Below are 25,428 nucleotides of genomic sequence, written 5' to 3' on the forward strand. Positions count from 1 at the left end.
CATAGACTGTTACATCTGTGTGCTTGTTTTTCAGCTGCAGTTCCAGCACTGGTATGGTGATGAGCCAAACAATAAAAATAACGTGGAATTCTGCGTTAAATTCAAGATGGGCTTAAAGACTTATTTTGGAGGGTCATGGTGGGTTGTACATTGTGAGACAGACCTTGGATGGATCTGTCAGATTCCTACAGGTATAATGAGGGACTAAAGCAGTCCCATCTCATTTATTTGGACATCGAGCAAGCTTAGCTTTTCTTTTCGAATTTCCTTTAATTGATTTAAGCGAATACACTCTTCAATGCTCACTATCACATTCCTTTGCCCTTTGTCCATGTCCTCATAGGAGTGACTCTAAAGCCACCTCCAGACCCTCCTCCTCCTGGTAAGAGAAACGTTTTTCTGTGCCGCCGAAAAGAGAGAAAAAAACACTGATCCATTGTAGGCCTGAAAAATAATCTCAATTGTATGGTTTTCATTTGCTGTTGCAATACTTCTGTTTAGGGTGATCATTTCATTTTATATTTAGTGTGGCACACACAACACAACTCTGTAAATGTCTGATTACATCCACTTACACTAGGAGTCTACAACCTTTCTTATATTTTTATAACCTATGTAACTATGTAACACACTGGTGAAATCTGAAAATAAGTCTGGGACAGGGATGTACATTTTAAGTATTCTCCATGATTGATCTTTGGAAATGTCCGTTTTATATTGTTGATTCTTTAGGTAATGATATTTTGCGGTATTACAAAATGAACAGAGATCACACGTGAAAATATGTTAACTCACTGTGACCCCCATCAAACAAGTGTGCAATGCACACTATTGATCCTTTCTGTTCAGAACTCAGGACTTTGTAGCTTCATACTAAATCTGTATTATCTGAATTTCCTGAATTTCCCTGAATTTCCTTTCCTCTCCTCCTCCCCTGTTAATATAAGTTAGAAATCAACAGGTACTTTATTTTACTCTTTGAGATTTGTCAAGTTATTACAGCTGACAACATGCTGCTTCCTGTTACAGCCCATTCAAAATAAAGTTTTTTGGACATAAGGTGACTTTTACTGTGAAGGGTTCTTCAGGAAAGTACTGTTTATCTTCGAAGTAGCTTAACTACGATTAGCGACGGCCGTCGGGAGTTAAAATATGTACAGTTGTTAATTTAGCTTCAAGTCACAGCTACAGTCATCGATCCTACATGTTTTGGACTTTAGAAAACTAAGTTTTAACACACTTTGTAGCAGATAGAGCCATAGCAACAGATGAACATCCCTGCATCGCGTGTTACAGCTGCTGCAGCCCCTGCAGCTGATAAGCATGGCTCTGCTCTGGAGTGTCTCAGGGTAACACAGAGAGGAGGGGGGGGTCTGATCTACGTTTTTCTCTGTCACATATCACTCTGCTACGCTACTTTGTTTACCTGCCACTTAACTTATATCACACATACACATAGTTGGCCTAGTTAGCAGTGCGTCACCACAACATTCTGTTTCGGCAGTGTTGTTTTGGTGATAAAAGTGTTTGGCCGAAATGCATTTTTGGCCGAAAATTTTCAGTGGCCGAATTTTTGGTGCATCCCTACTTTTAATGCCAATGAAAATGTGGACCTACACCTGCACAATAATGACGGATGTTCCAAAGGGGATAATTGACTTGTAGTTTACACAGTAATCAAAATTCTGACCATTAAGAAAAATCTGAGGAAAAAAAGTCTAAATAAAGCACAACTTATTCAACACGGCCAAACATGGAGTCACTGGGTCTTAAAGCTGGGGTTGGCAGTCTCGGAAAACTAGCATGAATTTGAATGTAGCATTTCCTCATGACTCCGTCTAACCCATAGACTGTAAAAAATATGGACGTAGTATCCGTGACGTCACCCATCTGTTCCTGAGAGCTGTTTTGAAGCAAATCGACGGCAGCAGCCATATTGGTAATGCGGAACTCAACTAGGCAGAGTGTGACGTAGTGTGAGTCTCTTAGCCAATGGCTGTGTGTTCCCGACCGGGAGTCACGTCAGTCATGTCCTTATTTGGGCAAAACTCATAATCTTAATATCTTCTTAACCTTCATGTTAGAAAAAAATTCACCCTCCGTACAGTGTGTGCCATTAGAGAGATTAGCGTTGTAGGGCCAAGCCGTTTTTTGAACCAGGCTGCAAACATGTTTATTAATGCTGCAAAGATCGTCTTTTTCCCATTCATATCTATGTGGTTTCCGGTGTTTCTGCAGCCAGCCTCAAGCGGATTTTCGATGTATTGCAGTTTATATCACTTCCGCATTGGCTTCATCGTTTGAGACCGGAGTTTGCCGCTTGGTCTAACCCCTCCCCTCCTCCCTCAGAGCTCCTCCAAAACGACCTGAAAACCTGTGTATGGAAACCACATACACACCAATTTAAAAAAAAGACGATTTTGCAGCATTAATAAACATGTTTACAGCCTGGTTCAAAAAACGGCTTGGCCCTACGTAGCAAATTTCTCTATTGACATACACTGTATGGGGGTTGAATTTTTTTCTAACACAACGGTTCAGAAGATAACAAGTTTGCCCAAATAAGGGCATGACTGAACACTAGAACACTGTAGCTGTTGGCTCGGAGGCTCACACCTCCTCTTTACATCAAACTAAACTTGGCAATCCGCCGACGATTGGAGAGCACCCTGAACAGAACTAATGCAACACATGAAACAATCTGCCCGAGGATAGTAGTTCTGCTGAGTCAGTGATCTCTTTTGAATCCGTTCTTAAAATATACTTTTATTGAAGAGCCTTTCCTGATTTTACCAACATTTTTTACTTGATTTTAACGTTTTTTTGTTTGTTTGTTTTTTAATACATTATTTTTTTAGGCTTCTAAACCTTTATTTTATAGAGGAGAGGACAGTGGATAGTGTAGGAAGGTGGGAGGGAGTGGGGGAGTGACATGCGAGGGGGAGGCCGCAGGCTGGATTCGAGCCCGGGCCACCTGCTACATGGGAGCTCAACTTAACCATTAGGCCAAGTCCACGCCCGATTTTAACTCTTTTTTTAAAAGTATTTAAAAGACAAAGAATTCCTTTAGAGTTATATTAAAGGAATTTTGTCTTTTAAAATATACTATTTCTTGATCTTGCCTTAGTGTGATTTTATAACCTGCTTGTTTTGTTTGCCATGTAATTTGCTTTGTTACCTGGTTTTGAATAGGCTCTCTAAATGAAAGTTATGCTATTTTTTTTGTTGTTGTTGTATATTAAATATTTCTTACATGTTCGTAGCCTACAATCGGACTTCTGATGGATGGAAAGAATGGAATGGGAATCAGTATTTCATTTCTCACTCAAGTATGGCCATGGACAATGCTCGTTACTTTTGCAAAATGAGGCATGCTGACTTGGTTACTATCAACAGTGAAGCTGAAAATGTCTTTCTGTGGAAAATGGTAAGCAGTGACTACAAACTGCATTACTCAAAAGCCATGATGTACTAATTAAGCTCAGAACTTGCAGCTATTTTATCATGTTTGCCATCTATGTGTGAAGATGCAGCGAAATCATAGGTCCCTCTGGATTGGCCTGACTGTAGATCTCGACAGAACATACGGGTGAGTCTGAGTAGAATACTTTTTGATGGATTTAATCAAAATGAAGTGGAAACAATGCAACTTTATTGAATTATTTAAAAAAAGTTTCTGTATAAAGACTGACCTGACAACAATAGGGCTGACCCAGACAATAAGTCCAAACCGTTAGTTTGTTTAGTCTTGCATTAGTTGTATTGTAATAACTGTCTTAAGTGTTCATGTCAATTCTTTTGTTGATCTTACCAAAATACTGAACTAGGGATGCAAATTTTAAGTATTCTCCTTGATTGGTCTTTGAAAACCTTTACGGTCAATTATCGATTAAGGAAAAAACTGGATGTTTCCTATGACAAAAACAAGACCAAATACGTTTTTTTTTCTCCTAAATCATATTTCCCCCAGCAACACAAGATATTGAATAGCTGACAGTATTAATACAGCTCATATAAATGCATACAAAATGTCAACATGCTGAATATCAATGTGTGGAACAGATAGAGTCAGACTACAACTTGTGGATTTACAGCAACAAGATAACTGAAAAGAAAATGATTTCAGACTCAAGCCGGGCGATATTGAAAAAGATGTTATCACAATAAAATATTTCACATCAGATGATATCGATAATTATCACAAAAAATATCAAATCATTATTTAATTTAAATTTTAAGGCTGATTTTTGCTTGTGAGTGAAAATTAAAGAGTGCAAATGGTTTGTTGGCTTGTGTCTGGGATTTAATACTCTGATAGGCCACTTGAATCTGTAATTTTTGACAGTGCTAACAGGAAGTAGGTCTTTTGTGTAAGATGAGATTTTAGAGAAGTTCTTGTTTGTATTTTTCTTTAATGCTAGGTGGCAACTAGCATTTAAGGCACATTACAGGTTTAAATATTAGGGATGGGCATTTCAAGCCAAAATACTATTCAATTATCATTGGCATCTATTCGACAATTATTTTATTTTTAAAAAGTGAACGAATATTTGAAAATCATTGCCCATTCCTATCCAATATATCAATGTTTTATTTAACATTTGTTATATTTAAATTGAGAAAAATTATATCAAGATAATTACTGTTATCGAATTATCACCCAGCCCTATTTCAGACTCACGCTGCCCAGTTTTCTGCTTACTCGTTCTTACTAAGAGAAATAAACTTGTGAATGTGGTCAGTTGTCAGTCGAAAAATAGACGGAGTTCTGAGAAAATGCTACATTCAAATTCATGCAAGTTTTCTGTGGCTACCAACCCTAGTTTTAACAATAAATTAATCAATACTCCATTAATTGTTAACATCCCTAGTACCTGCCAAAGTTGGTAATAGAAAATTAAAATGCATAATAATTGAATTTTCCCACAACTGACATATTGTGATCAACAAAGGTGGATGGACGGTTCTCCAGTGGTGTTTCAACGGTGGGATGAAGGTCAACCTCGTTTCCTGAACAATGATGAAAACTGTGCTGTCATGACTCAATCACTAGGTAAATAACTTCAAAATCGTTCAGTTTAACCAGCAGACTTCTGTACAGTGAATTTATGGAGATAACAAACCTGCAACTTCTGTTTCAAAGTAAAACTGATACTGTTTATGCTGGAATGCTAATTCAATATTTTGGATTGTCTCGTAGGGTTTTGGATAGATAGTAATTGTGGGTTTATGCATGAATTCATCTGTAAGCGCAATGGCACACCACCTGCTCATGCCACTGTGGGACCAACTGCTCTTCCAAGAGGTGGCTGTCCACAAAACTGGAAAAAGTTGAACTCGAAGGTCAGAGGACACTTAAGTTCACTGTTTCCCACACATAGACTATAATTGGATGAGCTACTAGGGTATATTGGGAACACCCAAGAAATACAAGTTAACTATTTAGTATTTTCCTATATAGATGACCATCTGTGATTTATAAACTAATAAACTCAGCTAGTAGCGTATGAAAAAAGCTCTGCATATAATCAGAAAGAGAGAGAGAGCATAATAGTCATGCTATTATATTGGGATCAAGGATTACGTATTTTCACTTCCTATAACCCTTATGGGATAGATAGATAGATAGATAGATAGATAGATAGATAGATAGATAGATAGATAGATAGATAGATAGATAGATAGATAGATAGATAGATAGATGTGTATATATAGATGCATATATATACACACATATGCACACATATAAATATATATACATATGTACTAGGGGTGTAACGATACACAAAATCCACGATTCGGTTCGATCCTTTTTTGTCACGGTTCGATCCGTTTTTGTCACGGTTTGATACATTTTTGTCACGGTTCGATACGTTTTTGTCACGGTTCGATACATTTTTGTCACGGTTCGATACGTTTTTCGATACAGAAAAAGAGAAATTTCCATGTCTTTTGTTTCACTTGTAGTTTATTGAAATTACCAACATTTGTTCCAGCTCAAAAGCACAGTTTTAAATTAAATTAAATTAAATGTATCAGTGGCAGCTACCTGACATGTTCTGCTGTGCATGGGGGGGTTGCATGTGTGTGTGTGTGTGTGTGTGTGTGTGTGTGTGTGTGTGTGTGTGTGTGTGTGTGTGTCTGTCTGTCTGTCCATCTGCGCATCTGCCGTGCACGATAGAGAGCAGAGGAGAATTGTGAACGCGCGACCATGTAGAGACAGAAATGACATCCCGTCATGTAAATAAGATAAATAACATAAGGCTCTTTAGTCTGTTAAATAAAAGAACAAGGTGTAGACCTGATCTATGAGGGAGGTAACCTTTAATCACTCCTGCTTTGACTTCCAAGGGGGGGCGGGACCCGGCGGGTGCCCCCACGATATAACGGCAGGAAAATACTGTCCGGTATCAGGCTGAAGTCTTACACAGCATGCAGTATAAGACCACAAGTAATGCATATACGCACTTTAAAAACATTTCACCCAGTCTAGCATCACTACAGGACCACGGAACAACTCTGCTCTGCAACCAAAGAGGACACTTGTGCTTCCCTCTCGTGCGGGCGGGCTCACACACACATACGTGAACATATGAACCCAGCAGACCGTCGTATGGCGAAATATATATTTCCAGATGAAGCACAGTTAAAACAAACGTGACCAGCTTGGACTGAATGAATGTGGGAGGAGCGCGCAGTTCAGTGGTCCTGCGCTCGACAATGCAGCCCGGAGGAGTCGAGCGCAGATCCACTTTCAGCTCAGAGCGCCTCGTCAGAAGTGGATAAAATAAATATAAAATTGCGTATTGTTCGGTTCATAGGGCGTACCGAACCGTGATCACTGTATCGAACGGTTCGATACAGATACACATATTGTTGCACCCCTACTATGTACGCATATATGAATATATACACATGTACACATATATGAATATATACATACTTGAGCCGCATTATATGAGTAAGTATGAGTATGTAATAAGAGAAGCAAATTTCCTTGTAACGATCCTGTTAAAACAAACATTTAATGAGCATGTCTAAATTTATGATTCAAAGAGACCGTAAAACCTTCACTATTGGGCCAGTTAAGATTCATTTTTATCATTTGCAGGCAGGAATGGTGTTTATTTTAAATCTGGCAGTGCAGTGCAATTTGGTCACAGGCTGCTATGTTATCGTAAGAAACTGTAATGCACAGCTTCAGCAACCAGCTTGCACTATAGGATTGGGACAGAGCTCAAAATGGGCAGAGTCAAACGTTGGACCCAGCCGACATTGAGTTCTGCTCCAAACTGCTCACTAAAATAAGGGGTGCTCTTTAGAGTGCAGAAAAAGCAAGACCTGGATTCAGCCTAAGTTATCAAAAATCTCTGTTGCACTATTTTTTGCCCGTCATTATGGTGCAGGGAGAAATTAGCTCTATTAACAATATAAAATATAACTTAATTTAAATTGGGTTATTTTTCTCTTGAATTATTTCAAAAGACAAACCCAGCCCACTGGGTTCCCTACTTTCACCACAGGTAAAGCACCTTTCTGTGGGAAACACTTCAAAAGTATCTGATATTTGTCAGGAGGGAAATACTTTCCCACAGAATTTACTTCTCAGTGCTTAAAATGTAATGGGCCTTGAACTAGACTTAGCACTGATTAATTGTGTATCGGGGGGGAAAAAGGTACTGTTGTCCTGACAAATCAAAGAGCTGTTTTTTTTTGTCACCAGTGTTACACCATTATTAACAAGCAAAGGAAGACATGGGATGAAGCAAGAACACACTGCAAATCCATGGGAGGAAATCTGGCATCAATTCTTTCAAGACATGAACACGGTTAGTTTTCGATTGATCATTGCTGGATTGTCATTTTATACCACACAAAACTGCAAAAGCAAAAGTCTCTGTGTCAAAAGAAATTCAGTCAGAGTAAGAGGCCCTTACTATGAAAATGTTTTAGCACATTTAGAGATGAGAGCATGACAGGAGATTCTCAGAGAGTACAGCATGTATACAAATTATTTTACTGAAAGCGAAAATTAAATATCTATGGTGGTTTGTGCTCAGCTTGAAAAGTAATCAAATGCTTAATTGACCTTTGTTTTGTCACTGTAAATAAATATGTACTGTTGACACAAGTGCTCCAAAGATTCAGCAACTCAAATCAGTCGGCACCCTGTAATAGTGAAAAGGTCATACAAGCCAGTTGATGGCTCGGCTTCAGTGTTGTGATCCGTTGGACTGAAGTATCTTTTCCACAAACTGTGCTCAGCATCTTCAATCTCATGAGATGCTGATGTTGACCTTTTACCTTCAACGAGAGTAACGTCAGTGGCTGGTCAGGTACCTTCAGTTAGCCCAAGGTGAGAAAACAATAATGTCCAAGTTTACAACCTTACCGTTTTGTGTGGGGTGATGGCTCTGTGACATGGATTATGGTTGACCAGCAGTTTATATGACCTTGTGTTGCATACCTCTAGATCAGCCCAATGCTTAAAACTATTCATATAAGGAGAAATAGACACAGAAGTTCCCCATCTCCCAGCTCTTCATTAAATAAAGTACCTGATATTATTTTATTTTTAAGTCATATTTTTGGGGCTATTACACTTTTATTTTAGATAGGAGAAGACAGTGGATAGAGCAATAGACTGGGTGAGAGAGTTGGGGAATGGCTGGAATTAAACCTGGGCCAACCACTACATGGGCGCGAAACTTGACCATTAAAGCTGGGGTTGGTGGTCAGATTTAGATACACTTTTTGTTATACTGATTAAAATTATCTTTATGTCCTGATGGTAATCAATACATACTGTGTTCTTAAAAAAGAGCGAAAAAAGCCTACAGAATCCACAGCCGGAGTAAACCTTGGAAAACACCAACCAATCCCTGCCATTAGGGTCCAATTTATTAAACCAATCAAATCCTGTCCAGCCGTTCTGCCCGCCTCCTGCGCGTACGTTTCCCCGGCGTGCACTCCCCGTCCCCTGCCTATGCTTCCTCTGACTCTATTTACTGCCCCTCTCGCTCGACCTCGGGCCTGTCCCCTCTGACCCGATGAGGTGCTTTGCTCAGGACTGTAGTCCGGATCAGAGTCTAAAAAGCTCTCACCACGGGGGCTCTGACAAGCAAAATAATTAATGACATTTAGTAAGTCCTACAGAAAATGTATATGTATGGACGCTGTAGGGATGATGAGCCGGAGGACGGAGTCCTCGGGAATGCTACATTCAAATTCATGCTAGCTTTCTGTGACTACCAACCCTAGCTTTAAGCTAAGCCTGTGCCCGTAATATGGTACCTTATTTAACTGTATCTATCGATGTATTCAGGGACAAAGTTATATGTCTAGTGCACCTGCCATGGAGGATGCAACCTCAGCCGCCACAGGAGCATCATGCACGGACCGAATACATAAGAAGACAAAAAGAAAAAAAAGTTCGAATTACATTTTTTATTGCTGGCTTATGTATTTTTGGTTCTCAAAAATGTGTGAATATTCAAAAATTGGCTGTAATTGTTTTCGTGTAAAAGCACTTTATTTATTTGAAATATATTTTTTAAAAAATATGACTTTAAATAACTGGTAAATATCTTGCTGTTTGCATTGAGGCAGTAGTTTGAAAGAGCTTGAATTGTATTTTTGAATCATTTTACGGTTAAAAACACATTCTGCATATGATGTACATGTATTATCCAGGGGGGTTTTCATTACAAATGAAATTACGTTAGAAGAATACTTCTATCATTTATGGAATAATCAAATGTCATTTGTTGATTTTGTCTTTCTTAAACAAATGGACTGTCAGGATGAAAGTTACAGGAGAGACTTGTGTCTTTACAAAGGGGAAAAAAAGGTGTGTTTATATGAAGCAGCAATCTCAAGCCATGACAATTGAAGCCAATGCAGAAGTGTTAAAGATTGCAGTTCCTTGAGTGTCCGCTTGAGGCTGCCTTCGGAAGTACAGGAAACCACATACACACCAATTCAATAAAGGCGATCTTTACAGCAGAAATAAATGTGGGGGTGAATGTTTTTTCTAACGCTGCAATTTCGAAGATATTAAGATCACAAGTTTTTCATTATGAGAGGCACAGCTGGCTTGATTGACAGGCCGGAAGACTGTAGCGGTTGGCTAGAAGGCTCAAAGCCCACGTTTTTACCTCACACCAGCTCGACAGCAGTAAGGTTGACTTCAGCGTTTCCAAAATGACTCCCGCCGACAATTAGCTTCAGAGCTGCGCTTCAGAAACAGATGGGTGACGTCACGGATACTAAGTCCATTACTTAATCTATTGTTTATATATAAGTATCGGTATCATGTCAGCCAATATGACATTGAAAATATTGATAGATCGGATATTGATAAACATCGAACATCATACGTCCCAGTGTTTCCCCTATCATTATACTGGGGGCTCCCCCCAAACAGCGGCACCCACCCCCCTAGCTTAAGATATTACAAAAGCAAAAGTGTTAAAAGAGTGAAATGTTGACGATTTTAATACTTGGTAAAACACTGATACCGATATCTGATTGACTACATAAGTAGATAGATTGTAGCAAAGTCTGTCTGTCTGTAACCAATTTGCTTCAAACAGAACTGACTCAAATCTTACAAAATTAAATAAAAACTGAATGATTGAATCGCCCTGAATTAGATCATAGCCATTTAAGTTAGAAACAGAAAAGGAGGGACGTGCATCCCCAGGTTTCATGGTGGTGTGGTTTAATTTCATTGGTCATGAAGAGAGTCATCAGCATTCATTTCAGTCTATTTCTTATTTGTTGAAAAGTTTGCTTAAGTGTACCATACCTACCGCCCCCCCCCCCCCACCCCACCACAAAAAAAAAAGAAAAATGAAAAAAAAAAATGGATGAAATCCCAACAACAGATTTTGGGTCGTGTTTTGACTGTAAATCCTGTATGTGTGTGTGTTTCAGTGTTTCTGACCACAACAATCGCAAAGGCACCAACCACAGACCTGTGGATTGGTTTAAACACTAGAAATAGTTATGAATGGTATTGGACTGATGGTCGACCGTGCCAATACAACAACTGGAGACTGGTGAGTGGACACTGATTTTTGTATAATAGAGTTTTTTTAAAGGAGTTATGTGCTGGTATTATAAAACTACTGTTTTCTTCTGTGCTGTCGTAGGAGAATGTATTGTGAACAATAATGTGCATCTTTATTGTGTTATATTTTCTCTTATGGCTTGCTAGATATTTCTCTCTTCCTTATTTTACAGAGTCCCAACTATCACCACATGTCTAGAGGGGTAAAATATCTATGGAACTGAGACTGTAACTTGAAATTTAACAATATTTTCTTTGCTTGGAGCTTAAAGACATTACACCTTTTACGACAAGCTATGGTTTGTTTGGTACACAGTGTACATTATTGTTTTATTACAAATTTTGGAAAACTCATGTCACATTGAATTTCATACTGCTACAGGCCTTAACAAGCTTCTATTAAAAAAAACAACCTCCGTCTTAAAAAGCTTAGAAAGTGAGATTCTGGTGACTTTGGAAGTGTACACCGTGTTCCAAATTATTATGCAAGTTGCAATTTTGTGAATATTTTAAAAACTGTCAGTCGTTTTCAAAGTCAAATAGTGAATATATTTCTTCAACTGTGTGGTTGAAATTATGCTTTTGAGCTGTATTTTTAAATAAATGCAGAATCTGAAGAAATGAGCGTGCCAAATTATTATGCAAGTTGGTGATTAGAGCATATAACTTGTGAAAATTTAAAAGTAGACACCATTGTAAACCATTAGATACATTTTATTATTGAATTGAAAAATACAGCCGAAAAGTACAATTTTAACCACACAGTTGAAGAAATATATTGACTATCTGACTTCCTAACAAATGTGAAAACGACTGTTAACATAGTTTTTAAAATATTCACAAAATGCAACTTTCATAATAATTTGAAACACGGTTTAAAAGGCCACAAACCCTAGTGTAATGGACTTTTTATTAATTTCTTCATTATTTCACTCATTCTGTACAAATATGTTCACAAAGAGCAATATGTCTATATGAATAAAATCAATAACTTGATCTATAATGTAAAAAAAACTTGGAAGCATTGGAGCATTGGTCAAATTACACTTAATTCTAAGGCGTCTTCAATAGGAAAGATGCTGTGAGTCACTTTTTACTGCATCCAATTTATTTGTACTAGCATAGCAGTCATCTTCAAGAGTTCCTGCATCTTATTGCAGAAAATCTATCATTTCATCTCTGAGCTTACTGAGGTGCTTTTTTCACCCACCATTACTGTGCTTCAGATAGGCCAGTGTATTGTTCTGACGAGTGACAATCAGGACTTGGGGAGTTGGAGAAGCAAGTCCTGCAATGACACCAATGGATATGTCTGTCTTCGTAGTGTTGGTAAGCCTATCATCTACATAATTTCTTGCCTACTTTTTTTTGCCCCACAGTGATTTTATAAGCCATGGGAACATTTGTAATTGTTATAAACAGGGTTGTTATGGTACTTTAACCTTGTTAATCAAGCACTGTCCAGATCTATATTCCAATGCTCCTTTTATAGGGTTGATAAGATGGCTTGACCTGCAATATCTGGTATTGTACCCATATAATTCCATTAACTATACGCTAGAGCTGGGCTATGTTGAAAATGGTGTTAATCACACTAAAATATTTCATATCAGTCAATATGGATAATTATCATAATAAATATAAAATCATTATTTCATTTAAATTAAAAGGCAGATTTTTGGTCCTGAGTGAAAGTTGAAGAAACCAGTCAGTTTGTTAGATTGTATATGGATTTAATTTTCTGATTAACTTCTTGAATCCCTGCGAACAGCAGGCAGGTCATCTGTGTGAGATGAGATTGTTGTGAAGTTTTAGCTTGTAGATTTTCATTTTTCCCAGGTTGAGATAACTTGCATACTTTGATTTAAATTTACAACAAATATATATAAATTGTATACTGTGTATCAGTTTATAGAGTATTTTTTTGAGTTGTGCACTCCCCTTTAAGATTACTCAGGGTTACGAGCAGAGTGATGTTGTTTCCTACAGTGTAGTGAATGCATCACGGTTATTCAGTTATTTTTAATCAAACATTTGTTATATTTATATTGAGAAAAAATATATTGTGTTACTTAGTGCTAGGTGATAATTTGATAACGATAATTATCGCAATATAATTTTTCTCGATAAAAAAATAAAACATTTTGGATAAAAATGTGATACAAATAAACATGTTATTACACCCCCCGGCCACGTAAAATGGAGGGGGGCACTAATGAGCCTTAAACACTAGTTGCCACTCAATTTGACAGAAGAAGACGGCATTGAACAGCCAATCATGTCGCGGGGTGAGAGGGGTGCAGGGCTTACAGACGTTCGGGCCTGAATGTAAACAAAGCAGCAACCTCCGGTCTCAAACGATGAAGCCCATGCGGAAGTGTTATAAACTGAAATACATTGAGAATCCGCTTGAAGCTGGCTGCAGAAACACTGGAAACCACATAGTTAAAAAAAAGACGATCTTTGCAGCATTAATAGACATGTTTACAGCCTGGTTCAAAAAACGTCTTGGCCCTACGAAGCTAATCTCTCTAATGGCACACACTGTATGGGGGTGAATTTTTTTCTAACGTGACGGTTCAGAAGATATTAAGATTCCGAGTTTTTGCCCAAATAAGGACATGACTGACGTGACTCCCGGTCGAGGACACATAGCTGTTGGCTAGGAGGCTCACACTACGTCACACTCTGCCTGGTTGAGTTCCACATTTCCAATATGGCTTCCGCCGTCGATTGGCTTCCAAACAGCTCTCAGGAACAGATGGGTCACGTCATGGATACTACGTCCATATTTTATACAGTCCATGATGTAAACGAAACTGAAACGAGCGACAGCGACACTGAAGAAAACTCAAAACCTACCAGTTCAAAGCAGAGTCGTTAGTTAACGCAGCATTGACACAGTGTCAGACTATTAACTTCACACAATATACTTACAGGATGTGGGTAAAGGAAGAGCATGGAGACAACTTCTACTGTTCATTTCAAACATTTTAATGTCCACTGTGACCGTAGTACAACGGTAGTAGTACACTGAATGAACGTGATGCATTCACTGCACTGTGGGAAACAACATCACTCTGCCTGTAACCCTTCGTAATTTAAAAAGGGAGAGCACAACTCAAAACAATGCTCTAAACTACATCCAGATACAAAAATAAAAAACTGTCTGGTATCTTCAACTTTCACTAAGGACCAAAAATCTGCATTTTAATTTAAATAAAATAATGATTTGATATTTATTGTGATAATTATCAATATCGACTGATATTAAATACTTTATTGTGATAACACACATTTTCAATATCGCCCAGCACTAGTGACACTTATCATTATTGAATTATTGCCCAGCCCTTAATTTTTTATTTATTTTATTTAACCTTTATTTAACCAGGTAAATCATTAAGAACAAACTCTTATTTACAGTGACGACATGGCTAAAGGCATAAAGGGTCAGGGATAACAGTAATGACAGAAACAAACACAAGGTTAAAAAAACTTCAAAGACAAGTTAAACATGACAGGACAGAACAGAGCAATGTGAACGGTGCAGAAGAGTGACGTCAGACTTCACCTCACAGACCGACCGTTTCTACGGATCTAGTACGGGAAGCTGGTGGTGTGCTCTTTAACGCTGGTGCGATCTGTCAGCATACAAGGTCCAAGGAAGAAGAGTCTGTTGTGGCACTCTGCATGGTCCTTTCCTCAGCTCACTGAACCTTCGGTTAGCATGGCGTTCTTTGGCAGGGTGGCACAGTCAGTCTCCAGTCTCACCTGGCTGACCAGGTGAAGCAGAGAAATGTTTCCGAGTTAGGCTTTGTGACCAAGTTGAACGCAGACTCTGGCCAAATATTCAGCTGTAACGGGCACAGATATGAACCAGGATGCACTAACCAACCTGTTATCAGTCCTCGATCGATGCGCTGTGTCAGTGTCTGGACCCGAAAGGGGACTACCAGCCACTAAAATCCTCTTTGCTTACGCCAAACAGCTCTGCCATCTACTTCACTTTAAAGCCATGTAATACATAATTTTCAATGATTTTGAAGGGGATGTTAATGGCTGGTCATCCCCTGACTGATAACAGGTTGGTATACAGCTGGCTGATAACGAGCATGATGAGGAAAGGATCATGCAGAGCGCCGCAACAGACTGGAATGTCTGGTGGATTAGAGACTTATTTGCTCTATTAGGAAAGCTATTGTAGTAACAGTTAACAGAGCTTGGGTTTAGGTTTTAAAAATGGGGGGAAACAAATTAAAATGTAATACAGATTGCTCTTTATAATTATGTGTGAGAACAGGTATAATAAATATAAGGGATAATTATTATGCAGTCATAATTGTTCTTTTTTAATTTGGAGGCAATTCCAAATTTTCCAATTCTGGAAAAAACAAAGACCTTAACGGAAAAATTGGAAAACTGAATTTGTGTTATTTCTTACTCTGAACAGACCCATCTTTACCAGACTCCCCTGAACCAACAACTACTGACTATGTCAAGATTTTCAACGACTCTGTCAAGGTTATCACTCAACAAATGACCTGGAGTGAAGCCCAAAAGCTCTGCAAAAGCGAAGGTGCCTCACTGGCTAGCCTGAGAAATGTTTGGTCAAAGACATACATTGACCTGATGAGTCTGAATGTCAACGGTCCTGTGTGGATTGGACTGAACGCGAAGCAGGTACAGGACAGGACACCTCACTGACTGCACATATGACTTACTCCCGCTTGTACCTTGACATTTTTGCTAAATACTGTCGAAGCTATTAATTACTGTCACTCTTACACTTCTTTCAGGTAAGACTGTGAACTCTAGCTTAACATTGTCAACTGCTGATTTTATTTTGAATCAAAATACTAATTTACAATAGTTTGTATTGTTGATGCCTTTAATGGTGCCAAATGTTTCCCTTGCCTGTGTGTGTTGGTGAGGAGTGGTGTGTGTGTGTGTGTGTGTGTGTGTGTGTGTGTGTGTGTGTGTGTGTGTGTGTGTGTGTGTGTGTGTCGGCTGTATGGAGCACAGAACGCACTGGGTGCAGAGTAGATTGCATCATCTTGCAAGGCATAGAAAACGAAACTAAAGTGAGGCTTCAGCAAGTCGCTCTAGCATAAAGTCTTACGGCATAATTCTACCGGATCCGTGTCCGGTCTGTCTCCCATCCGTCATTGCACTGGTTTCTATTCTAGTAAATGTGTTAACTCCCACTGGATCCACCCCGTTGCGTTTCAGCTGCTTCTCTGATCCGGCACGCCAGATCAGATACAAAAGACTTCTATTTTTGCCAGATGCCGGAGCAAGACGCATAAATCTCAACAGGGAAGACCGAGCGGCACAGTAAGTCCAGCACCAAAACAAATGAAAACATCTGGTTTTGTTATTTTTTTCTAGTTTGCAAAACATTACACAGAAGTGACAGTGTGGACAAAGGAGACACCAGACACAGTGATGAAGCAGCAGAGGAACCTTTTCAGAATAAAGCACTCCCATGTTGTCCCCAGATAGTTTTCACTTAACTACAACAACAATCCATCATGATGAACGGAGCCAGGCCTGGAGTCAACAGGTCAGAGGTTTTCAGAGGCAAAGGCTGAAAATGCAACCGGTGGGTGTTGACGGTGGAGAGAGCACGTTGCCGGACATGGATCTGGTGGGAGACCGATATTAATCCCAAAAAACTGATTTCAGCGGAGTAGCTTGACGTTCAGAGTAGTAAACAGTGGTGCGTGGCGTTCCTGTGTGTTTGTTAGTTTGCATACGTTTGTGTCAACCCGACCTCACATGATTTGGGTTCTACATGATTTTATTTATTCATCTATTTTTTTTGTAATACCTTTGAGAATTATATTTAATTTAAAATAGAAGAAATCTAAGCAGGCCTACAACTTTCGATACTGCACTCTGGACAGTGGGTAAAAGTCCTCTAAGGTCCTAATACAGGATAATACATTATATGGGTTGATTTGTTTTCCCGACCATACCGCACCGAAAAATGTACCAAAGCCTCAAAATTGTACACCGAACCGAGTGCAAACTTTTTTGTACCGTTACACTCCTACTTGATATATAGATCTGTCAGACTGTTTCCTGGAAAAAATATTCTGTATACTGATTGATTTCAAAAAATGATATCATAGTTCATATCATATGTTCATGATCAATCTTTGCTTTCAGACCGGCGGATATTACAGATATATTGAAGGCTGGCATCTCACCGAAGTCAAATGGGGTCCAATGGAACCACATAGTGACCGACCTTGTGTGTATGTGGATGTGGATGGACTATGGAAGACTTCTGACTGCCAGCAGAAACTGGCCAGCATTTGTATGAAGACTACAGGTATGGCTTCTTTACTGTACATGGTAATACATTCAGCATTGTCTTGTTAATGCTGGCATGCATCATTTCTCCTCTGTTTGCTGGCATCCCAAGCTTCAACCGTGGGATTTTTAATTAGATTTTTTCTCTACCCATTTTGTTTGCTAATGATACCAACGTGATTTTATCACACTGTGACTTACACAGCCTAATAAGTAATGCAAACGAGTAATTGGTGAGAGTTACAGGATCAGGATTTAAACTAGGGATGTTAACAATTAATCATTTATCGATTCATTGATTAAGAATTTACTTAAACACGCATTTTTGTTTTTGTTTTCTTTCACGTGGAACAAACATCATGTGGTCTCATATTACATTCAGCTTTTAGGCGTGTTTTACGTTAAAAAGGACATTTTCATATCTTTGGATACAAAGCAAACAGACCGATGGGATAACACCGACGTTACTGGCACACTAGTATGTCTGCAGACCAATAACATCAGAGCCACCTGATGTCCAAATTCCACCCGATCCATGTCCAGTTCGTTTATTTTCTAGTTAATAAGTTAACTTCCACTGTGTCTGTTCCAGCTGCGTTTCTGATCCGGCACGCCGGAGCCCTTCGGATCGGATGCACAAGAATTCTATTTTTGACAGATGCCGGAGCATGACACATAAATCTCAACATGGAAGATCGAATGGGACAGGACGTCAGACACCAAAACAAAATTAAAATATCTCGTTAATTTTCAGTATAAAACACTCCATGTTATTGCCAGATCATAGCTTCTTTACTTAGCTACCATAAAAAAACGTCATGATGAGCGGTGCCAGGCCTGGAGTTAACACCGAGCAAGGTTGAATTTGTTAATATGACAGAATATAGAGGGTTGGATGGGTGATGTCACAAAGACTACGTCCATGTTTTAAACAGTCTGTGTTTCATCCTCAGATGTGCCACCAACAGATTCAACCAACTACCCTGGATTTTGCCCTGATGATCCAGAGACACCATGGGACATGAGATACAATAGATTCAGACATATGCTCAGCTGGCAGCCTTTTAAGGGTAACTGTTATCTAGTCCAGCAACAATCAAATAATTGGCCAGAAGCTTCTACTTACTGTGCAGCACATGGTAAGGATTTTTTATTGAATATTTGATAACTTTATAATCCCTTAGCTCTCTGTAGCTGTAGAGAAATGCCTGATTTTTTGTTTTTGTGAAGGTGGATCTCTTGTCAGCATTGCAGATCCCTCAGAGCAAGCCTTCATCCTGAGTATTATTCAAGTGTTTAAGGACAGCCAGGACACGTACTGGATTGGCTTGTATAAAACTCACAGAGGTACACTCACATTGTCTGCTCTTTCATGACCAGTAACACAAAGTGACACATTTCAAACATACTGTATTAATCCATAGTAAAACTAAGGTAGGCATTGAGACTATATTTGAATACACATTTTAAAAATTCTAACAGCAAAATAAAATTGTCTATTTCTGTGTCAAATGTGATGATGCTGAATATGATTTTAATATTCCTCCTCTGGATGAATAAGATCATTATCAAAGAAAATAACAGTCAAACCTCTCCTTGTTCCCAGGCCAGTGGCTGTGGTTTGACAAAACAGTTGTGGACTACACTAACTGGGATAATTTTGAACCTAATGCCAGAAGTTATGCAGCAATCTCAGCTTTGAATGGGAAATGGAGGGCAACTAATAGCTATAGAAACGCCTTCATTTGCAAAACCCCTAAAGGTGAGACCATCATACTTATTTTTATCTCAATTTATTTTTCAAGTTATATTTTTGGGCATTTTTGCCTTTAATGGATAGGACAACTGATTGGAGACAGCAAATGTGGGGAGCAGAGAGTGGGGGAGGACATGCAGTAAATGGTTGAGGCTGGAATCAAACCTGCAACCTCTGTGACGAGGGCCATAGCCTCTGTATATGGGGCACACGCTTGGACCATTAGGCCAGTGCACCTCAAGACCATCATACAAGAGTTAGTTCAAACATGGATTTTAAATGGGATCAGTTAAAATCTTTAGTAATTGATTTATAAATAATTTATCACAGTAATAGAATACCAAACACAATGTAAAGTAACTCTAATCTACATTTATACATCCTCCAATAAAACTCAAGTTCAAATAAAACACAAAATATTGTTGTAGATATGACAAACTCTGGAAGTGAAGCCCCTTTGCACCTTTTTCCTCGTGAAGTGGCCTGTTTATAATAATACTGCAGGTGCCCATAAAAACTAGATTTTCATTATTTGACCACTAAGATTTTTATTACTAATAAGTCTGATTTATTTGAGTTAATTCAGCATTAACGTTCAGCCTTGTAAATACAAACTCTCCTGACAATGTCTTGCACTGAGAAAAAGTAAAATCTGCACCTTGTGCCAAATCTCATCCTGGCCACTCTGCCTCTGTGCTAAAAAATAAAATGAACACAAAATAACCTCAATGTAGGGCTGGGCGATAATTCCATAATGATAATTATCGTGATGTAATTTTTTTCACAATAAAAATATGACAAATGTTCGATAAAAATTGGATATAAATAAACCTGTAATTACATCCCCCAACCACTAGAAAGGGAGGGGGCGCTAATGAGCCTTAAACGCTAGTTGCCACCGAAATACAATACAAATCACCAAACTAATTTCTAAACTAATTTTAAAACTATTCATTGATGTGTTTTCTTTGTTTTAATTATTGTTCAAACATGTTCTTTTCTCACTAGTATCACCACAGGCAACACCAACTGCTGGTAAGTGACATCTATTTGTTTTGATTTAACTCATTGCCTAATTTAGTTCCTCTGACCCATTATTATTTTTATTTTGTTCAGCAAATCCTACGGTGAATCTTCAAATCCATAGCAGCAACATCCTTCCAGTAGTCCTGGTCATTTGTGGGACTGCACTATTCATAGTCATCGTCGTCATGGTCTGCCTCAAGAAGTCTGGCCGCAGCTTTCCTCTCCCTAAAATGCCATCAACCTTTCACAACCCTCTCTTCTCCAACAGCGAGCAGTCATAGCCTGTTCTAGTCGACAGGAATGAAGTGATAGGAAAAGTAGGAATTTCATTTTGAATTTCACCTTTTGAAACTAACTGGCTTTATAACCAAATGAAGAAGCTGCAAGGTGCCATTTAGTAAACACATCTCTATTTGTAAAAATGTGTAAAACATCTAAGATTTTACTTGACTGAGAGGAGAGTATTTCTCTGCTCTCAGCTGCAGCAGATGGAGGACTTTTTGGACCCGTCCGGGGCCATCAAGCTCTCTTGTGGCTGCAAAAGGAGTAACGCTAGTCCAGTGATACCCCACCTCTCTCCCCTAAAAAGGACTGAATTTGGACTGACCATTTAGTATATTTTTCTGTTTAAACCTATCTGAATCATTGAATCTTGATTTTTATGCTTATGCTCTTGCTAAATTTGCAATAAAAAATATAAACTGCTCTAAAGTCATCTAGTGGGCATTGTATCATTCCTCTTTAATGTTGGTCCAAAGATGAAGTGCGTTTTACATCCTTTTGAAGGTTCTAATCTGTTTGCTCCAGCTATTTTAATATAAAGTCTCGTTGGGACTTACATAATCCAAGAAGTCACTGAATTATTATCTAGCCACCATGACAAGTGCTCAGATTATTGAGAGCAGAGCTGCCGTCAACAGCTAGACTGACTTTGGTAATTAATACGAGGGCTGGATCACCTTGCACTCTGCTTAGAGTAGAAGTTCCCTGATCAGTTTGACCTCAGTGAGGGCTAAGGATCGGACCCGATCCTGATCTCAACTATCGTATCGGAGTCGATCTGAATGTATTTTAATTTATCGGTTATCAGCATTTGAGCAGATCATCTCATCCGATCCTTTAGGTCTGCTGTCACTCAACACAATTTGTAGCTGAAAGTGCAAGTGTAATTGAGCGTTCTGAATTTGCTTAACTGTGTATACATAATGAGACAATAATAAATGAGACATTCATGTAGAACTCCAGCCATGATTAAAATGTTATTGTAGAACTCACATGTGCACCACTAGACACATAACAGAAAAAAACATCTGCTCTACGCACCCTACGGTAACATGTGGTACAAAAAGGCGCAGACATAAACCCAACATAGGACAGTCTGTTAGCTGTGTGTTACATCAGCATTAGCCACCTTGTGGCTAGTGGCAGCTGGCATTCTCTATTCTCGCATGTCGCTCCATAGCTAGCGGCATACAACTGGGCATGTTTCGATCTCGCTGTCACTCCCAATACTTACATTTTCTGTCTCACAGCCAGATGCTGCCATTGTGAAACGCGCACCATCTTGTGAGAGATGCATTCACAGCAGCCTCGGATTTAAGCGTGCTGTAATGCATGCACACTATGAACTACAAACTTTTTTTTTTTTTACATTTCTACTGATTTTTGTTTAGGTAAATGTTCATGCTTGTTTCATAAAGAATAAAACAATGAACACAAACTAATCTGTCTAATTAATACATTAAAGAGGTAATGGGTTTTAACGATGGTCTCATGAATGTTCAACAGGAACAGTATAAGATAAACAATGTAGGAGGCTGACCCTTCAGCCAGCATACTGCTGACAAGCGTGTAGGTAGTGGAAATCCCATCTAATCAAACACTTACTTTAGATGTGTTATATAATTTCATAGAAATAAATCATTAACACTGCACTAAATGGGCTTTGTGATGTTAACTAGATCAGAGTCGTCTCAAAGAGCAGTGTTAGTCTATTTGCAGTACAAGGAAAAGGAAGACTCCGCATGCACCTGGATGCTGATTAAAATAGCTCCTCTGTTATAATCTAGTTCTCCCTTCTTCAACAAAATGTGGTTGAGAGTAAATATAAATGATAGATAAAACACAATGTGTGTATTTAGAAGCCCATTAAATGCAGTATTAATATTAATATTTATATGAAAATAAATAAAGTGTCTAAAGTATGTGTTTTAATCAAGTGGAGGCCTACAGCCAAGAGAATTGAAGCCAATATAGAGGTGTTGAAAACTGCAGTTAATCGAGAATCCACTAGAGGCTGGCTCTGGAAGTACCGGAAACCACATACACACCTGTTCAAAGAAGCCGATCTTTACAGCAGAAATAAACATGTTTACAGCCTGGAACAAAAGACAAGTGTAGTCTGGATATCTCATTTCTCGATCGGCACAGCCTGTACGGGGGGTGATTTTCTTCACAACGCGGCAATTTCGAAAAGATATTAACATTACGAGTTTTCCATTATGAGAGGCACAGCTGACTTTATCGACAGGCGGGAACACTGTAGCTGTTGGCTAGGAGGCTCAAAGCCCGCCTCTTTACCTCACACTCGCTCGACAGCACTTAAGTTGAGTTTAGCATATCCAATATGGCTCCCTCCAACGATTGGCCACAAAACAGTGCTTCAGAGACAGATGGGTGATGTCAGGGATACTATGTCCATTTATTATACAGCCTATGGTTTTAATAAACAGGATTTCAATAAGGTTGGAAAATTATTCAGAAGTGTACTTAAAAAAGGCAATATTTGACAGATTTATTGAAATATGACAGTCAAACATGACAATGTAAGACTATTTGAAGACGGATCACAAGAAAAGCAGCTGGGGCCCTTACATGTCGGCAGAGAACGGCACCTGTCACTGTTTTAGGAGCAACATGTTGGGAAAGAATGGCATATGTCATGGCACGGCAGGCCACTAGCAATGGTGTTGCAAAGCATTATGGGGCGCAGTTTGTAAAGTTGTGCACACCGAAAATAACAGCAACATTTCTCCACATTTAGCTCCAAAACGTCATAAGAGTGAATTTTTAAAAGTCACTTTTTTGTATCACTTTTAGAGGAATATTTGTGATCTTCACATTTTTGTTTTGAAAAATAAATTAAGTTAAAATCATTGTTAAATCCAAATGCTAAATATATATCTAAATGTTAAATATAAATATAAATGTTAAATATAAATATAAATATTAAATATAAATATAAATGTTAAATGTTGCTACGCAATCCTAAATATTTAGCTGCTATGCAAATTCACACTGCCGCCTAGCGGAAATACCAAAATAAATATAGTCACCTCAGTTGGTAAGTATAAAATGTATTCATTTTTGCTATCAACATCTTAGCCTTTCTTACCCTCGTGAGCATAAACTACACATTATTGAACTTTTTATACAGAAGTGTAAAATAAATGTTGGTTTTTTTCTCAGTATCGACCATCAGTGAAAGGTATCGCCTCAAAGAAAATCATATTGTTGTGCATCCCTAGACTTATTGATACTATCACTGATCAAGCATTAGTGGGGATGTGCAGGACAAAGAAGTCCAACCAATGGAGGCCCAACCTTGCAACTTGGAAGAATTCAGGGTTCCCCAACTGAAGTTTTGGTGCCAGATACCAGAGCACACTTGTAGAGGCCAAAATAACCCTGACCTACACAATACTAGGCATGGCTGATTGGTGTATACAACTTAATAAGATCAAAACGAATTCACATGAGAGTATAACAAGCTAAATAAAAAGTATCAAGGCATGTTTGATATACATTATCATATACATGCTTGTCATACATCTTAAAGCTGTAGAGACTTACCTTATCCAAGTAAATGTATTTTCAGTGCAGGTAGCTGATCGACCAATGTTTTGCAACGATTGAGAAGTTCCCAATTTACTGAGAACGCTAAAGGATGTGTCCCTTTCCTGTGTTTAACAACGATGACAGCAACAAACTAAACAGGGAGAAATCCATGGTTCACACAAACTTATTTACACTGAGAGAGCACATGGAGACGCAAACATCGAGCTGAAGCATACAAACAGACTGACAGACGGACAAACACAGTTTGCGTATGACTCACATTATTTGAAGTCGACGTTCGTCCTCCAGTCTCTCAGATGATGAAGTATCCACATAATGAAATGTCCCGGTGCCCTCGGTCGATTCAGAAACCTCCAGTATTTTATCCATACGTGTAAATAAGATATCTAATGTTAGTAGGCAACGCGTTCACGGTTATATGGAGGTCCTGAAAATGATTTTAAGCGAAAGCACACCTTCAAAACTTAACCCTGAGCGTCCTCTCCATTTACAGTTTATAAAAAGAAAGTTTTCTAACTTTGTTTTTCGATGAAAGGCTCCAGATCTCACATGTCAGATGATCTGTCTCCACACGACGTGGAGCAGAAATACCAGCCATTACATCCAGAGGGCGCTGTTTGATGCTTCAAATTAAATATATAATTGTATAGTATTTTTTAGGTTTTCTGTAGTATTACATATATGTGGATTTATTTGTTATTTATTTATAACCTTTATTTAACCAGGACATGCTCATTGAGATTGAAAATATCTTTTCCAAGAGAGTCCTGGCCAAGATAGGCACCAGCACAGTTAGTTACAAATAGACAATACACAAATAGCAGACGCATACAACAGCTACACAACAAATACCTCCAGAAAAACAGCATGAGTGACATTTAAAGACAACATCTGCAAACAGATGCATCAGCTTCCAAGTCATTTAAGGACCGCTTAAAAGCATTCAAAGTTATCCAACCACAAAGTTTCAGATCCTTTTGTAAGGTATTCCAGGTCAGGGAAGCAGCAAACCTAAAGCCTTTTTTTTTCGAAGTTCAATCCTGACCCTCGGAACACATAGTAATAAGAGATCCTGAGATGGAAGATTATGAGATCCTGAGCTCTTTTGTGCAATGTAGGTGAGAAGGTAAGAGGGAAGTAGACCTAAGATGCACTTATAGATTAAAAGATGCCAATGTTTTTGCCTGCATGATGACAGGGATTTAAGGCTTGTATATATAGCCTGTATTTCACAGAAGAATTCATGATACAACAACGTGGCAGGGGATGCGCATTGTGATAACCTGTAATCAGTGGTGGACAGTAGCAGAGTTAATTTACTTGAGTTCAGTACTCAAGTACATGTTTTGAGTATATGTACTTCACTTGAGTATTCTTTTTTGGGGATACTTAT

The 25,428-nt window shown here is 38.6% G+C and overlaps 1 protein-coding gene and 1 long non-coding RNA gene across 3 annotated transcripts in view; one reads left to right on the forward strand and one right to left on the reverse strand.

Moving 5' to 3' along the window:
* Positions 1-20,892, forward strand: part of LOC117826572 (macrophage mannose receptor 1-like) — a 30,967-nt gene extending 10,075 nt beyond the window's left edge. Inside the window, exons 15-31 of one of the 2 annotated variants that reach the window (XM_034702719.1) lie at positions 35-191; positions 344-382; positions 3,264-3,427; positions 3,528-3,589; positions 4,953-5,053; positions 5,201-5,343; positions 7,724-7,829; positions 10,939-11,063; positions 11,248-11,277; positions 12,301-12,403; positions 15,528-15,757; positions 17,249-17,414; positions 18,349-18,534; positions 18,626-18,742; positions 19,002-19,157; positions 20,160-20,186; positions 20,268-20,892. In XM_034702719.1, coding sequence (XP_034558610.1) covers positions 35-191; positions 344-382; positions 3,264-3,427; positions 3,528-3,589; positions 4,953-5,053; positions 5,201-5,343; positions 7,724-7,829; positions 10,939-11,063; positions 11,248-11,277; positions 12,301-12,403; positions 15,528-15,757; positions 17,249-17,414; positions 18,349-18,534; positions 18,626-18,742; positions 19,002-19,157; positions 20,160-20,186; positions 20,268-20,458 — 2,103 coding nt within the window. In that variant the 3' untranslated portion in view covers positions 20,459-20,892. Of the gene's footprint in view, positions 1-34; positions 192-343; positions 383-3,263; positions 3,428-3,527; positions 3,590-4,952; positions 5,054-5,200; positions 5,344-7,723; positions 7,830-10,938; positions 11,064-11,247; positions 11,278-12,300; positions 12,404-15,527; positions 15,758-17,248; positions 17,415-18,348; positions 18,535-18,625; positions 18,743-19,001; positions 19,158-20,159; positions 20,187-20,267 lie in introns of those variants that run through there. The other variant, XR_004634065.1, reaches the window with a different exon arrangement.
* On the reverse strand, positions 14,429-24,624 carry LOC117826574. The gene is made up of 2 exons (XR_004634066.1): positions 24,295-24,624; positions 14,429-14,852 (listed from the first exon to the last, which is right to left on the reverse strand). It is a non-coding gene; the product is annotated as an uncharacterized LOC117826574 (long non-coding RNA).
* Positions 24,625-25,428: the final 804 nt, after the last annotated feature.

This window comes from Notolabrus celidotus, chromosome 15 (genome assembly GCF_009762535.1).
Source record: "Notolabrus celidotus isolate fNotCel1 chromosome 15, fNotCel1.pri, whole genome shotgun sequence".
Classification (NCBI taxonomy): Eukaryota; Metazoa; Chordata; class Actinopteri; order Labriformes; family Labridae; genus Notolabrus; species Notolabrus celidotus.